The 17375-nt window shown below is 43.9% G+C and overlaps 1 protein-coding gene across 4 annotated transcripts in view; it reads right to left on the bottom strand.

Annotated features, from left to right (window-relative positions):
- smarcc1a (SWI/SNF related, matrix associated, actin dependent regulator of chromatin, subfamily c, member 1a) overlaps positions 1-17375 on the bottom strand; it is a 223774-nt gene that overhangs the window by 5091 nt on the left and 201308 nt on the right. For 3 of the 4 annotated variants that reach the window (XM_041189167.1, XM_041189166.1, XM_041189169.1), the window contains one exon: positions 3286-3465. In XM_041189167.1, the coding sequence (XP_041045101.1) occupies positions 3286-3465 (180 nt within the window). The remainder of the gene's footprint in view (positions 1-3285; positions 3466-17375) is intronic. The other variant, XM_041189168.1, reaches the window with a different exon arrangement.

A 17375-nucleotide genomic window follows, 5' to 3' on the forward strand; every position in this document is an offset into this window, starting at 1 on the left:
GTAGACTGATGGGATGGTAATTGGCTGTGTTGAATTTGTCCTGCTTTTTGTGTACAGGACACATCTGGGAAATCTTCCACATTGCCATATAGTTTTCTGTGTTGTAGCTGTATTGAGACAGCTTGGCTAGGGGAGCAGCAAGTTCTGGAGTTCAAATCTGGTCCAGATATTGTCAGGGCCCATAGCCTTTGCAGTATCCAGTGCCATCAGCCGTTTCTTGATGGCACGGAAGGAATCAAATTGGCTGAAGACTGGCATCTCTGATGCTGGGGATCTTTGGAGGAGGCAAAGATGGATCATCCACCCGGCACTTCTAGATTCACGACTGGATGTGGCAGGACACCAGAGATTAGATCTGATCCATTGGTTGCAGAATCGCTTAGCGCTGTCCATCTCTTGATGCTTGGCATGCATGAAGTCCTGTGTTGTAGTTTCACCAGGTTGACACCTCATTTTTAGGTATGTCTGGTGATGCTGCTGGCACGCCCTCCTGCACTCTTCATTGAAACATGGTTGATCCCCTGGCTTGATGGTAATGGTAGAGTGGGGGATATGCTGGGCCATGAGGTTTCAGATTGTGGTCGAGTACAATTCCGCTGCTGCTGATGGCCCACAGTGCCTCATGGATGCCCAGTTGAGTTGCTAGATCTGGTTGAAATCTAGCCCATTCAGCATGGTGGTTGTGCCACACAACACGAAGGAGGGTATCCTCAATGTTAAGATGGGACTTTGTCTCCACTAGGACTGTGTGGTGGTCACTCCTATGATGGACAGGTGCATCTGTGGCAGGCTGGTTGCTGAGGCTAAGGTCAATTATATTTTTCCCTTTGTTGGTTCCCTCACCACCGACCACAGACCCAATCTAGCAGCTATTCCCTTTAGGACTCAGCAAGCTCATTCTGTGGTGGTGCCACTTTTGGTGATGGGCATTGAAGTCCCTTCACCCACTGTACATTGTGTCCTTGTGTGCTCAGTGCTTCCTCCAAATGGTGAGAGAGAGAGAGAGAGAGAGAGAGAGAAGAGAGACAGTACGTGGGACAGCAGGAGGATTCCTTGCCCATGTTTGACCTGATGCCATCAGGCTTAATGGGATCCAGAGTCGATGTTGAGGATTCCCAGGGCAACTCTCACCACTATGCTGCCACCTCTCCTGGGTCTGTCCTGCTGGTGGAACAGGACATACCCAGGGATGGTGATGGTGGTGTCTGGTACGATTCTGTGAGTACGGCTATGTCAGGCTGTTGCTTGGCTAGTAAGCAAGGAGGACTTTTTGGGGTCAACAGGGCTGGGCTTGTCATTGTCATTTCCAGTGCCTAGGTTGATGCTGGGTTGTCCATCTGGTTTCATTCTATTTTATTGGCTTTGTAGTAGTTTGATACAACTGAGTGGCTTACTAGGCCATTTCAGAGGGCATTTAAGAGTCAACCACATTACTGCGGATCTGTGGTCACATGGAGGCCAAGCCAAGTGAGGACAGCAGATTTCCTTCCCAAAAGGACTTTTGTGAACCAGATGAGTTTTTACGATAATCCACAATAGTTTCATGGTCATCATTAGATTCGAACCCGGGTTCCCAGATTCCCTGGGTCTCTGGATTACCAGTCCAGTGACAATACCCCTATGCCACTGCCTCCCCCAACAGCAGCCAGCATTTTCCAGCAATACAGGAAACGAGGTTTAAAAAAAAAGGACTAGAAAAAGTTCCTTTCATGACTAAGCTGAGGGCAGAAGGTGACCTGCCAAAACTGACATAACTGACCACTTGGAGGTGCACAAGAGCAATGCATTGACTGACCTTGTAATTTTCATATTTTGGGAAATACCCCACCTCCCCACTTGGCTTAAAAGAGATCACTGCTCTGACTTCCCCATTACAGTAGCAGACAAAGCAATGAGAGTCCAGAGTCAAGGCCCTCTACTGTATGGGCATGCAGTGAGTACAGATTTCAAGTTTACCTGGGTTTGGTGTCACACATGCCAAGAGCACTCCAATTTGTGAGAGATTTTATTGCAAAGGTAGAGTATTAAAGAGCATGGGGATTGAGGAGAAAGTGTAATGCGACTAGGTGACATATGAAGAAAATCAGGCTGGATGCTCCAAATAGCCAAATTCCATGTTGTAATACCCATATTTGCTGCATTTTAAAACATTTTCTTCAATAATAATATTCAATGGATGGCAGAAGATCTTTTAGAATTTAGAAGTGAGGGTCACTGGGAGTGTTATAGTATTTGAACGTGCACAAGATTCACTAAATGGCAAGATTTGAAAACTGCTCTGAATTTTGCATCCACCAATCTATCTACTTAAAAACTAATAAGAAAAAGGTAATACTGATGCAAATTACATTTCCATTATTCGTGACTGATGCTCAACGTCAATTTGAAATGAAGCCTAGGCAATTTAGTGTTGAACCCTATTGTCCACCAGGAACTGGGGCAGGAAAACCTAAATCACTGGATAGCAAACCCTCAGAGCCAGCAGTGGAGAGATGGTCATTCCATCAGTCTGACACCCATCAATACCAAGCTGCAGAGTACTGGTTCACCACTTCACTTTAAGAGTCAATATTTAAACTGTCTTCTCTGATATGCAATACAGATGAAAATTTTGTCATAACATGGAGCCGCAGCCTCACATCACTGGGATTCAGGCAAGGGGAAGTTTATTACTGGATGGATACACAGTGGAATGAAGTGAGGTTTACTGATGTTGGGTCCATGGGATGAGTCATATCCTGACATAAATTAGCACCCATATCCTAAAACACCCAAAGATGGAAAGACAATTCCAACTTATTGTGAAATACTAATTGAAAATTCTACACCAAATCTCAACCAAAAGTCATAGAATTATCCTTCAATGCCTTCCATCTGCAAGATCACAGGACAATTTCCTGACCCTGAAGTACAATGACCCCTTCAGTCCTATAAATGCAATATATTTCAACAATATTTGGCCCAGCTGGTAATACTGTCCCTTCTGATTCATAAGACTGTGGGATTCAATCTCATGCTGGATTCAATTCATAATCTAATCTTCACTTCAGTGCTGTGGTATACTGTAAGTGTCTATCATTCAGGTAAAACTGAATCCCCATTGCCTCTTGAAAAGTCTTCTGAATGCCTTGACTAACAATCCTCCCACAAACACCCAACATAGGTGAACTGGCAATTCATTTCATTGATGTTTTGTCCGAATTCCTTGAAACGATTCATTAGTAAAGCACCTATTGCTGTTCCCAATGCATAGAAGAGAAGGCCATATTTTTGAAAAATTCTTACACATGCCATTGGTTGCAGCTGCTGGTCGTGGGCCCATCATATTACCATGTGCTGCTGCTGGTACAACAGTTGGGTTTTGATGGGGGGGTGCTCCTGACGGTATGTTCGGCTGCAGGTTCGGCATCATACGGCCCGCCATGGGTTGGCCTGGCATCATCGTCCCAGCTGCTGACATCTGACCTATTGGAATATCAAAATCACAAATTAACAAGCAAGGTCGAGGACTTATCAAAGCATTATCAAAAACACACATCCAACCCAGCAAATTAAACTCAAATCCATTTATATCACCGGATACAAAACGGATATTTTGAATTCAAGATGGGCATCAGCTCTGGGGATTTGAATGTACACTTTGACCTAGTGCCCAGTAAACTGTTAATCTGCCCATTTCCCACACATTACGTCACTGCGGCTTCAGTGGACCTGCAATACCGAATTGGATATGCTGTGGACCCTTGTTCACGGAGTGGTGTTAAATCGCTTCCAAGTGCACAAGTTTTGCACGTGGAATTAAAAAAAACAGAAAATGCTAGACAGAAAATGTTGCAAATACTCAGTAGATCTTGCAGCATCTGTGGAGAGCAAAGTTAATGTTTCAGGCCATGACCTTTTGTATAGTATGGTTGCATCTACTAACATCAACACCAGGGGGAGCACTTCCCACACATTTTGCAATGACTGACAAAATAGCATTGCAGATGCATCCAACTGATGGAAATAATATTTTCGTTGGCATGTTATACAACAGATTATCTCAGCACTACAAGTCGCCAAGTGTGCCAACCACTTGAAAATGAATCCATGTCAAATGGTTCCTTTGACCAAAATTGAGACCAATGAACAACCCATCGGGCAGAAGCATTTCCACAATTCAATATTCCAATGTGTTATCCAGATATAAGCACAAGGCAACTGTGTCAGAGTGGAGCATGGGTCTGTGCCCAGGAAAGACTGAATTCCAAATCATGGCTTTGACCTTTTCCTGCATGGAGAATTGCCCCTGGGCAATTCTCATGCAAGCAGTCTGCATAGACCAAGGCCTAAAAGCGGACTCACCAATCAGCCTCAGCTGCAGGAAGGGAGAGCTGAGGGGGATGAATGAAGGTTGAGAAGAAAAAAAAGCTTCTAACCCCTGACCTTTTTTTGACACATGCACAAAAAAACCTTTCATGCGATGTCTGGAACATCAGTGCAAAACAATATTATTATAGGCAAAGTTGTTGTAATTCAAAATTCAATCCTCCAAATAAGATGAGGTACTTACAAAAAGACTTGACTGAGAAACAATAACTATTGACTTTACAGTTCTGGAGTTCAGACATCATCGCAGGTCAAATCCAAATTCCCATTACCAATTGCTAGTTTATATACCTTTGACGACACATAACTAATTTAACTGCCAGTGTCATCTAACTACTTTAAGCTACTGCAGTCCTTGTTTATACTGGAGAGCAGTCAATATGGCTGGTTGATCATTTGCCATTACCAGAGGCATCAATTACAAAGCTCTGCTTTGTTTAAACAGTGTTCAGCTCATCGGCTATTTCGGGCAGCTCAAACAGCTGCACCCTTCATTGAACGCTCTCTTCTTGTTCCCTTTTTATTCCCCATTTTTCTCATACATTTTGATTTATGTGGTTCCATTCCAAATAGTAATACATATATTGGGTGGTAAATTAGACAGTGACACAGATTGATCTGGGCAGTTAAATACCTTTTTTGAAAATTTCTTCACCCAATTTAAACTAAAACTACAGCTGGAATTAAAAGGCATCAAACATGGCATTTAAATGAGTCAAATAATTCTGGATGTCAGCCTAACTCTTTCAGAGAGGCTGCAGGTGACATTTAAAAAAAGCTATTGATAATAAAGCCCCACAGCAAAAAAACCTTATGTCAGCTCCTCCGTTCCAAAGGTTCCATAGTACTTCCAAAATGCAATGAATAGTAACTTTGTTTCCCTATAATGTGAGAAAAATGCAGAAAATACTTAGAAAACATTAATCAACTAGTTTAATGATCACATCATTGGCATTTAGTTTATACAATGATTAAGTGATCCTGAATATTATTAAGATGAGAGTGACCAAAGATTTTTTTAAAATCTCAAAATTAGAAGTCAAAGACAAAAATCTTGTGACAAGTGCAAGGAAACTCAAATACTTACCTTAAGTTTAAATTGAAGGCACAGTTCGGGAACTACAGTTCCCAACTTGTTGAGGGACTTCTACACAGGCTGAGAACTAGCCCTGCACATGTGCACATAAGGAAAAGCAAATAAATAGAATGGTGAAAAACTGCAGGTCAGGTGACCCAAACCGGTGGTGTCCCAGGGAGCAGGGCACAGGGAAGGGAGAAGGTACCAAACCAAGGAGGCGGTCCCAAAACAGGGAGTGGGACAGAAAGAGGTCTCAGAAGACAGTCTCAGGTAAGGGACAAGAACATAGGTCAAAAACTGATTCTGTTAAGTAAAGGTTGAGAGAAAAGAAGCAGAGCATTAAGACAGAGCTGCGAGGAGCAGGACTGAAGTGAAGCCGGCTTAAGAGAAGCCTGAAGATTCGAGGAGGCAGCTGAAGGTTGATGACCCGTGCTGCAGGCGTAAAGGTGCCCTTTTGCGGCAGTGGTGTTCCACTTGGCACGGCTGAAGGTCTGAAAGTGTGCTTGGAAGGTGAAGCGTGAATGTTCTTGGAGATCCAGGGGAAAGGAATCTTGGAAGGTGAGATTGAAACCCTGGAGGCGGATCCTTGTTGAAGCCTGCCGAGTAGGAGCAACATTTGGAGAGATTTCCAAGATAGTTCTTCAATGTGAAATTGGAATCCCTTGTGGAAAGACAGTTTCAGTTAGATTGTTTGGCTCACACAGACAAATGTCTGAGTGGGTTGTTGAGAACTCCATGGAATCTGCTTTGGGTTGCATCTGTCAGTTACTTTTAAGTATGGTGTGCCTGACCACAGTTCGCCTATTAATTCGCATCTACCGCATATTTATCCTGACTATTAGGACATAAAATAGATATGGGAAATTATTTTATTTTTCTGAATTTGAATGTGTCTGGAAAGAGAAAGCTGGGGTGAAGGAAGGGTGAATATCTGAATCATTTTCTTGTATTTGTACTAAGATCTTTCCAGCCTTTTTGTCTGGTGAAACAGTTCATTTTTTCTCATTTCATATTAAATGTCCTATTCTGTGTTAAAAGTTCATCAGCAGACTCCTGTGAATTTGTTCAGTAGCCCCCCACCCCCCCATGGTTTCTTAAAAAAAAGTTAGGATCTATCAAGCCAGGTTCCCATCTGGAATCTGACTTATCCAGTAGTATCAGCTGGCATTGTAACACAAGAATCATATAATTATAGCACCTTTTATGATCTGTAGTGAATACGAATACTTCCAGGCCGCTTCAAATAAACTATTAAATTTTAAGTGGGTAGAAACATTGCCTTCTTACCATCAAGACTGTAGACCAATGCATTTGTATCTAATCACCAGCGACATCAATATTTTGGCATTCAATGCAGTTAGTGCATGTAATGCAGGATGAAGTCCATACTAACACCAGAACATTGCTGGATTACACAATTACGAAGCGAAGCAAAGGACAACATCAGTGCTACACAAACTATTTTCCAATGTGACCCCATATTAACTCATCACAACCTCCTCAAGAGCAATTAGGGATGGGCAACAAATGCTGGCTTTGCCAGCATTACCCACATCCTACAAATATATTTTAAAACTTTTAAAATGAACATGACCCCTGACGCCAGAAAAAAAGCAATAAAAGCAGCAGGGTAATACAGCACATAATTAAGGTCTGTATATCATAGATCAAGTACTTTTACTTTTATTTCTTTGACGGGGTGTGGGCACCACTGACTAATCCAGCATGTACTGTCAATCCCTAATTGCCCATGGGAAGGTAAGGGTGAGCTTTCTTCTTGAATAGCTGCAGTCCATGAGCTATAGGTACACCAACTGTGCTGTTAGGCAGGATTTTCACCCAGCAACAGTGAACGGTGATATAGTTCCAAGTCAGGATGATTTGTGGCTTGGAGGGGAACTTGTAGGTGGTAGTCTTCCCATGCACCTGCTGTTCTTGTCCTTCTAGTAGTAGAGATCACGGGTCTCAAAGGTACTGCCTAAGGAGTCTTGGCAAGTTGCATCTTGTAGATGGTACACTGCTGCTGCTGTGCGTAGGTTGTGGAGCAAGTGAATATTTAAGGTGGTGCTTGGGGTGCCAATCAAGTGGGCTGCTTCACATTGGATGGTGTTGAGCTTCTTGAGTGTTGTTGGAGCTGCACTCATCCAGGCAAGTAGAGAGTGCATTCCATCACAATCCTGAATTCTGCCTTGTAGATGGAGGACAGGCTTTGGGGAGTCAGGTGGTGAGTTACTCACCATAGAATTCCCATCCTCTGACCTGCTCTTGCAGCCTCAGTTCAGTTTCTGTCAACGGTAACTCCCAGGATATTGATAGTGGGGAATTCAGCAAAAGTATTGCCAGTGTTGGAGAAGGTCATTGCTTGCCACTTGTGTAACTTGCCACTTATCAGCCCAAGCCTGTGTCCTGCATTACCTGGACACAGACTGCTTGAGTATCTGAGAAGTCACAAATGATGCTGAACATTGTGCAATCAGTGAACTTGCCTACTTCTAACCATATGAAGGCAGGGTCATGGGTGAAACAGATGAAGATGGCTAAGAGCCCCTGTAGTGACGTCCTGGAACTGAGATGATTGACATCCAACAACCACAATTATCTTCCTTTGTGCTAGTTATGGCTTCAACCAGTGGAGAGCTTTCCCTGCCCCAACTCCCAGTGACTTCAGTTTTGCTGGAGTTCCTCAATGCCACATTCGATCAAATGCTGCCTTGATATCACAGGCAGTCACTCTCACCTCGCTGAGTTCAGCTCATTTGTCCATGTTTGGACTAAGGCTATAATGAGATCAGGAGCTGAGTGGCCCTGGTGGAACCCAAACTGAGCATCAGGGAACATGTTAATGCTGAGTAAGTGCCGTGTGATAGCATTATCAGCAGCACTATTGAAGTCATTTTCCATCACTTTGCTGATGACCAAGAGCAGACTGATGTGGCGGTAATTGGCCAGGTTGGATTTGTCCAGCTTTTTGTGCACAGGACATGCCTGGCAAGGTTTCCACATTTCCAGGTAGATGCCAGTTTTGAAGCTGTACTTGAACAGCTTGGCTAATGGCACATAGAGTTCTGGAGCACAGGTCTTGAGTACGATTGCGGGAATGTATCCAGTGCTTTCAGCAGTTTCTTGATATCATATGGAGTGAATCAAATCGGCTGAAGACTAATCTGTGATGCTGGGGGCTTCAGGAGGAGGCTGAGATAGATCATCAACTCGGCACTTCTGGCTGAAAATGGTTGCAAATGCTTCAGCCTTGTCTTATGCACTGATGTGCTGGGCTCCCCCAGAGGGTGGAGGTATTTGTCAAGTCTACTCCTCCAGTGAGTTCTTGAATTGTTCACTGCCATTCACAACTGGATGCAGCAAGACTGCAGAACTTAGATTTGATCCATTGGTTGTGGAATCACTTAATTCTGTCTATCACTTGTTGCTTATGCTGTGTGGCACGCAAGCAGTCCTGAGTTACAGCTCCACCAGGTTGAACACCTCATTTTTAGGTATGCCGGGTGCTGCATCAGCATGCCCTCCTGCACTCTTTCATTGAACCAGGGCTGATCCCCCATTTGATGGTAGAGTTGGGGATATGCCATGCCATGAGTTTTCAGATTGTGGTTGTATACAATTCTGCTGCTGGTGGCCCACAACACCTCATAGACGCCCAGTTTTGAGTTGCTAGATCTGTTCAATATCTACTCCATTTAACACTGTAATCGTGCCACACAACATGATGGAGGATATCCTAAATGTGTAGATGGGACTTAAAATCTCCATAAGGGCTGTGTAATGGTCACTCCTAACAATAGAGTCATGGACAGGTGCATCTGGCAGCAGAAAGTAGGTGGTAATCAGTAGGAGGTTTCCTTGTCCATTGTTGACCTGATGCCATGAGACTTCATGGAGTTGAGAGTCAAAAGTTGAAAATTGCCTGGGCAACCCTCTCCCAACGGTATACCCCAGTGCTGCCAACTCTGATGGGTCTGGGACATAGACACACTCATGGAATCGTATGTCAGGCTACTGCTCGACTAGGCTGTGGGACAGCTCTCCCAATTTTGGCACCAGCCCCCAAATGCTCATAAGGAGGAGTTTGCACAGTCAACAGGGTTGGATTAGCTGTTGTCGGTTCCAGTACCTAGGATGATGCCAGGTTATCCATCCGGTTTCATTCCTTTTTGTAGACTTCGTAGTGGTTTGATACAACTAAATGGCTTGCTAGGCCATTTCAGAGGCATTTAAGAGTCAACGGCATTGCTGTGGGTGTAGAGTCACATGTGTACCAGACAAGCCAAGGACCACAGATTCCCTTCCCTAAAGGATTTGTGCCTTGCAGATGGTGGACAGGCTTTGGGTAGTCAGAAAGTAAGACACTCATTGTAAAATTCCCAGTCTCTGACCTGCTCCTGTAGCCACAGTACTTACAGAGCTAGTCCAGTTAAGTTTCTGGTCAATGCTAACTTCCAGGATGTTGATGGTGGGGTTCAGAGATGGTAATGCTATCTGAGCTGCCAGCCTTCTGATTGGACCAGCTGCATAAGAAGCCCACCCATCTCCTTAATAAGATATTGAGCACAGGGGCAGCCAATTAGAAGATGAACAGTTTCTCTGCTGCTAAGTACAGGCTCAGAATCCCATTTGGTACCAATGCGGGGTCCCAAAGCCCACAGGCAAATCAAGCCCATGGAGTTGAGTAACAGATCAGCCATGATTTCACTGAATGGCAGAACATGTTCGAGGGACGAACTGCCAGGAGTTCTATGGCACAAGTAGGTGAGGACAGCGCCTGCATAACTCACATTCAGTCATAACCAGAATCTACAGCAATCCTACTTGCACCTCAGCCCATCTTCCAAACTGCCAGCAAACAAATTCAAGCAAGGTGATCTACTTTTAAAAAAAAATACAAAAAGACAACAATTCCAAGGTGACAATGTCATCACATTGATGCAGCTCAGCTTGCGATGTCTGCTGAGCCCAACAATGACATTTCAACACGCAACTCACTTCTGGGTGTTCATCCCCTGGATAGATTCCAGCCTGTAACTCACTTCTGTTGCATTATTTTGCCACTGGAAGATTTGGTGTCTGTTTCTGCATTGTGTGTGTCTTGGAGTAATTTTCATAGAAGAGTAAAAATAAACATATTACAGCAACAAATGAAAAAAGCGAAAGAACATGTTTACTGGGCTGGAGGCTAATGAGAACAAATCAACCATACAGCACATGAAAAGGTCACCTCCAGCATTAGTTATACTCCAATTAGTGTGTGCCCTGTGTATGAGCAAGAGCATCAGGGTGAGAAAAAATGAGAATGCTATAGTGAGGGAGCACATCAAATTGGAAACTAAACTCAAAAGGAGATTAAACACTCATCCATCAATAACAGATTTCAAATCTAACATGCAGAAAGCTGTTTTACAGCACCTCAGGATGGGAAAAAAGGAAAATACTGTAAAACAAAAAGTCACCTTTGGCAATCCAGTGATGTATGGTAAACTCATTCCACAGATTATGATCTGCAAACAGAATTTATGCCTCACCTGTGCTTTTTCACAATGGCCAGCAGATTTACAGGCTCTCTTAAACCAGCCTAGAAAGATGATGTTCGTTTTTATTTTCCCTCCAGGAGATGGGATGTGTACTTACGTCATTGGATACCCAAACCATAGTCATTCGCCACAATAAACTTGGCCCAACTGGAGGTAATCAGGCTATGCATCACTGAACAGGGTCATGCTTGGTTAAGTTACACAGGGTTTGACCTTTCTACCATTTTGGATCGTTGCTTCCTCTTGCTCTGAAGCTGGCATTGTCTGTCGAAATTACAATTCGCAAATAGGCTGCTGGTGTCGGCCTCACATTAGTAGAGCAGTTCCCAAACTGTGGGTTGCAAAGGTCATATTTGGGACCACGATCTCCCTCTCCTCCAATTAGCAATGGTGACTGTGGAAATGAGACGACCAGTCCAGAGACACGAACATGACAGCCCTGAACACACTGGATCAATTCTGCGAGACAGTGTGGGGTGGGGTGATGAACCTAAAGTGCTCTAACTTCAGAAAACACTTAGCAACATATTTGAGTTGGCTCAGGATGTTTGTGCGCCAACTTGGCGCAGTGATTGAGACAGAGATTGACCATGTTCAGAGTGCCAGAAAAACTGGGAGATCACAAGGCTGAGCTGGGATGTTGAGAAGCAGCTTCAAAATTGATTGTGTTTCTACTCATGTCTGGCAATTGTACAGGTTCCTTGCCCCAGGCAGGCGACTTTGCTTCACAGGCATCAGCAACCAGACTCAGGGGGCAGGGGGGGGTCAGGTTGGGAAGAGGGACGCACATGCATGCTGTGTGTTTGCGGCAGAGGGGTATTAGAAGATGTGTGTGCTTGTGGTTGGGGAGAAGAGTGATTACAATGTGTTGGGGGAAAAAAGTAGGGTAAGGGGCTTCATTAAGTCCATGTCACCAGGGAACATGGAGAGCTTGGCTAAACCCTACATTTGTATTGTTAGGAAATTCAGATAGTTTGAGTAAGTTATATATGTATTTGGGTGTGTTAAGGATAAGGTATATCTTTAAGTTTAATTTATATTTGTTTTCTATTTGAGTATTAAAGGGTGAAACCTGGGGTCTAGTTTCATTTTTGAGTGGAGACAGCAGGTCTAAAGCTCTGTTTGTATTCCTGCATCTCTAATGAGAATTTAACAAGAGTATGAAAAAAAATTGTGCTAATGCCTTGCAACAGGGGTCCGGAGAGGGAGGCCCCAACCCCACGTGCAGTTTGAGTTCAGTTGGAAGCAGCTGCCAGAGAGACTGGACAGCAGAGGGATAGATAGCAAGTCCCAAATTGAAGTTGAAGCCAGGATTCCAGAGAGACTGGATGTCTGGATACTGGGAGAGGAAACTGCAGAGAGCAAATTTCCCAAAAGAACTGAAAGGAACCAAAGCCTGAGACAGGAAGGGCGGCAGGATCCTTCTAGTCAAAGGAAAGACAGGAGTCTGAAAAAGATCCTGTTCTGTGAAAGTGATAGTAAGGAGCACAGAGGAAGGCTCCAAGCCTCAAGCTTAAAGGGAGAAAGCTGCAGGAAGCAGATTAAAGGGGTATATGCATGCGAGAAGCTAGGAGATCCAAGGAGACAGCTAAAAGTCTAAACTCTTTATTATAGGCACTTTGTCAGCTCTTCCACAAGGGTCCACGTCCAGGGTTCCAAACTCTTCTTCTGATGTTCCTCTCCCCTGGATCACCATGGAAACAATGGTGAAGCATGGGTGTACTGTTGATGGCTGAGTCAGAGTGTGTGGAAGAAAGGTTGAATGCACAAGGTGATCCAGGGGAGAGGAACATCAGAAGAAGAGTTTGGAACCCTGGGCGTGGACCCTTGTGGAAGAGCTGACAAAGTGCCAGTCTGGGTTAAGATTTCAAAGCCAGTTCTTGGAGAGTGGAGATTGAAAACCCTCGTGCGAAAGATGGAGTTTAGTGAGACCAGTTTACTCACTGTGTGACAAGAGTCTGGGGGAGTTGATGAAAGATCCATTGCATCTGTTTGGGGTGGCATCAGTCACTTGGTTTCAGAGTATGGTGCCTGACCACAGGTCACCTATTGGTTTACAGGAACTATGCACTTGCTGTAAACATCAGAATATAAGAGAGCTTTTGTAACTTGTATTATCCTTACAAATCTGTATATATTGCTAAAGGTACAGTTGTGGGTGAAAGAATATTGCTTTTAAATAAACCAGACTATACTGTTTTCAAAGGAGGAGTGAAATGTGTGTTTATTTTTCTCTAAAGATTACTGGTAAAGCTTAGTACAATAAGAGATCAGAAAGGTCAAGTCCAAAGACCAAATGAAACAATGGGAATTTGCATTCAATGGGGAAAATATGCAGGAGGAGCGAAGACTGTGTTTAAGGGTTGGCATTTTAAGACCTAACAAGTGTGAAAATCCTTCAGCATCTAAGCCTCAATCTGCTATCTTCAAGGAACTGAAGTTAAGAAAAGTTGCTTGGAATTTGACTCACTCAGGGTATCGTATGTCACTTTGCCTGGGTCTTTTAGAAACAGGAGAGGGAGCCATTCGGCCCATCAAGCTTGCTCTGGCATACAATAAGATCATGGCTAATTTGATTATAGTCTTGAATCCATTTTCCTCCCCATTACCCTCCACTTTGTTTAACTCAGCCATGAATATATTCAGTGACCCACCTCCACTGCTCTGGGGAAGAGCATTCCAAAAAACTAATGACCCTCAGAAGAAATTCCACCTCATCTTTATTTTCAATGGGAAACACTATTGTTAAACTGTTCTAGATCTCCCATGAAGAGAAACATCCACTCAACATCTTCCCTGTCAAGGCCCTCAGAATCTTGTGTTTTAATAAGATCACCTCTCATTCTTCTAAGTCTGAGTATAGACCAACCTGCTCAATCTATCCTCAGCAATAACAAGGTGACTTGAGACTCATGTTTCCCAAAGATTTCCATCACCAGTGGTTTTCCTCAATCTCATGGCTCAGTCTCCTGTAGACTCAGAAGGACTGACTGCAGGATTAGACAACTACTTTATTGTTATCATACAACCGCTAAGATGGTGGAAAACATCTGCTCCTTCCACGACAACATGCATAGTACTGTACCATTTAACATCACTTCTAATAGTTCCAAGGTGAAGAATGAAATGAAACAAGGCAGTGCCCCAGTCCCCCCTTCGTTTGCTCTCTTCTTCTCCATGCTCTTGACCTTTCCCTTCAATACTGACATGGAAAGAATTTACCTGCATACAAGATCAGACAACAAACTCTACAACCTATCTAAAAACAGCACATCTTGATCCAAGTACTCCACTATGCCAATGATGCGTGCTAGTCACTCAAGAAACTCAACTTCAAAAGCTCATGGATTGTCTTTCGCATACCTGTAACTTAGAGTCAGAGTTATACAGCACAGAAGCAGGCCCTTCGGCCCATCGTGTCCATGCCAGCCATCAAGCGCTACCTATTCTAATCCCATTTCCCAGCATTTGGCCCGCAGCCCTGTATGCTATTACGATTCAAATGCTCCTTGAGGTTGATGCAATCTTCCACAATAAGTTCATGGATGGCAAGGGCCTTGTTCACCAGTGAACATACATTCTGGAGGGAGATGCAGTGAAAGTTAATCGCCTGGCAAAGTCCCCATTGTTCACAGTGGGAGGGGCGAATTGGACAGGAAGGCAATTGGCAAGAGTAGCCCCCAGCAGGCACGCAGCTCGGGAAGTTCAGCAACAGAGTAGGGTGGAGCAGTTGGAGTTTGTAATGAGGCAGCAGTCAGTGCCTCAATGAGCCCTTCATGAGCCCTTCAGAGGGAAACTGCACTTTCTCTCTAAGGTGGAAACAAGCCTGGGATGGCATGCATGAGAATAGGAAGGTCAAAGAGTACTGAAGTGTTTGGCTGGGGATTTAGGAGGGCAGATTACCCAAAGGAGGGAAAATGAAAGAAAGCATGACAAAAGAAGAGGGGTCTAGGAGGGGTAAAGAGAAAGGAATTAAGGAAGGAGGGAGAATCCAGACTGGCAGCCAGAATGTGCGCATGAACTGGATACTGAACAAACTCGAGTTATGGTGCCTGGTTTCGTAGTGATTATGATACATAAAAACCTGATAGTAAGCAGGAAGTAAATTTGTGACATAGGAGAGAAGCCAGAGTAAAGTTCCTTCTTGCACTCCTTTGCTACGAGCAGCCTGTTTCTTGCAGTGCATGGCTGCTTAAATATAATCACATGGCCACACATACACATTTTAAAGGGATCACTACTTGTGCATGGCCTGTTTATTCCCTGCACAACACATTTCCAATTCCTACTCAACTTGCTCCTCCTGAATAGAAACATTCAGTAAACTGCTTTCATGGGACAAGGTGTCATATCTCTGTCCCTGACCATGCTGAGTAACACCCCGCTGTAAATTGTTAGCAAATTCTGCTACCTTGGGTCCACAGTGACAATCTCCTGATGCAGAATGCAATATACGCACAGGAAAAGCAGCTACCACCTTTGGCTGACAAACAAAACGTGCATGGAACAAGCTACCTCTTAGGAGTTTCATTCTAGATGTTTGCAGCACATTCTGGGCATATCATAGAAGGATGAAATCATGAATGCACCAGTCCTCTCAATGACAGAGAGATGACTTCACGAACTCAGGCCCATTTGCTGGATGGGAGGCACACCTAAGGGTTTTCTGGATGGCGTGGTAGCTCAAGCCAGACAAACAGTAGGATGTCCAACACTCCACTTCAAGAATGCTTGCAAGTATGACATTTAAGGCCTTGAACATTGATTCTTGCACTTGAGGCACACTAGTTGACAAAAGAGGAAAATGGCAACAACACCTGTGGGTTGGCACGTGCCACCATGATCATCTGTGGCTACAGTGTCTTGGCAACAAGCACCAACACCAAAAAGAACAAAACCTGGCAACCACTTCATATGCAGCACTTATGGCAGAGCCTAACTCTCATGGATTGGTCTCTTGGGCCATCAACAGAAGTGCACCATATGAAGCTACCCCACCCCCAATGGATTTTATTTGCTGCATGTCCACAATTTACACGGTTGGAAAGATCCAAAGGTTAAGATAGTGGAAAGAAAAATAAATTGGCCTCCATCTTTTATTGTCTGGCTATTTCCACATATTTTCAGGCCCTGGCCCTATGCCATCCTTTAGCTTAATCTCAATATACTTTCATTTTATAAAGGTATCATCTGGTGCAGCAAGAAGTCAGGGCAGAACATCAGGTTTGACTCTGGGTCTGTGCTGCATCCACTGATCTCAGGTGAAGCAGCAGTCGGAACTTTACAATGTGCTCCAGTTTCCCCTCGTCAGAGTGAAATCACTCTACTATTACCCTCATCTTTCTTCTCCAAACCCAACATCCTTCTCTTTTGTGAACACTGATGCAAATGCTTATCACGTATCTCTGTCAAATATCATCTATTAACTCAGTCTTCTCAGAGGTGCCAACTTCACATTTATCAATTTTCTGATGTGTTTAGAATATGTAACTTTTTATATTTAATCCTTGCAATTCTACTGTCTTACAAACATTTTATCCAAGCCTCTCCAGATGTAAAAACTTTAGTAGGCTATTGAACTGCACGTAGAACAGCAGAGCCAGATCCTAACTCCCGGCAGCTGCCCACTCATGCTCTTTCTAGCAGGAGGAATCAGATAGGAAACTGGAGTCGTGCTCTCTTTCTGACAACTTCTTCGCTCCTACAAGGGGAATTAAAACTAACTACAAACACCCCAAACTGCCTCCAGTTGAGATCAGAATCAAAGCTGGTCTATGGTTTCTTACTGTGTTTTCTTTATGCTGGTATCTTTATGTACTCACAGAGACACTGGATCTTCTCTCAACCATTCTCCATCCCACCAAAGACCAAAGTTTGTTGCATTAATGGGGACCTAAATCTCTGCTCTACCAATCTACCTGTCACAGATGCATCTGTCCATGACAGTATTGATAGGAGTAATCACTGCACTGACCTGGTGGAGATGAAGTCTTGCCTTCATATTGAGGATATGCTACCACCATGCTAAATGGGATAGATTCAAAGCAGATCTAGCAGCCCAATCTGGACATCCATGAGGCACCATGGCCATCATTCAACCACAATCTGTAACTTCAGGCCTAGCACTCTGTCATTACTATCAAAAGAAAGGATCAATCTAGGTTCAATGAGGAATGCAGGCAAGCATGGCAGGAACAGCACCAAGCATACCTAAAACTTAGGTGCCAAACTGGTGAAGCTACACAAGACTGCACGCTAAGCATCATGTGCATCATGTGGCAGACAGAGCTAGCGATCTCACAATCAACAGTTCATATTCCACAAACAAGGTTGATACAATCATCTTAAGCCAGAAAGTGCCAAGTGGATAGCCATCTCAATCTCAT

Source organism: Carcharodon carcharias, chromosome 6 (assembly GCF_017639515.1).
Source record: "Carcharodon carcharias isolate sCarCar2 chromosome 6, sCarCar2.pri, whole genome shotgun sequence".
Lineage (NCBI taxonomy): Eukaryota > Metazoa > Chordata > Chondrichthyes > Lamniformes > Lamnidae > Carcharodon > Carcharodon carcharias.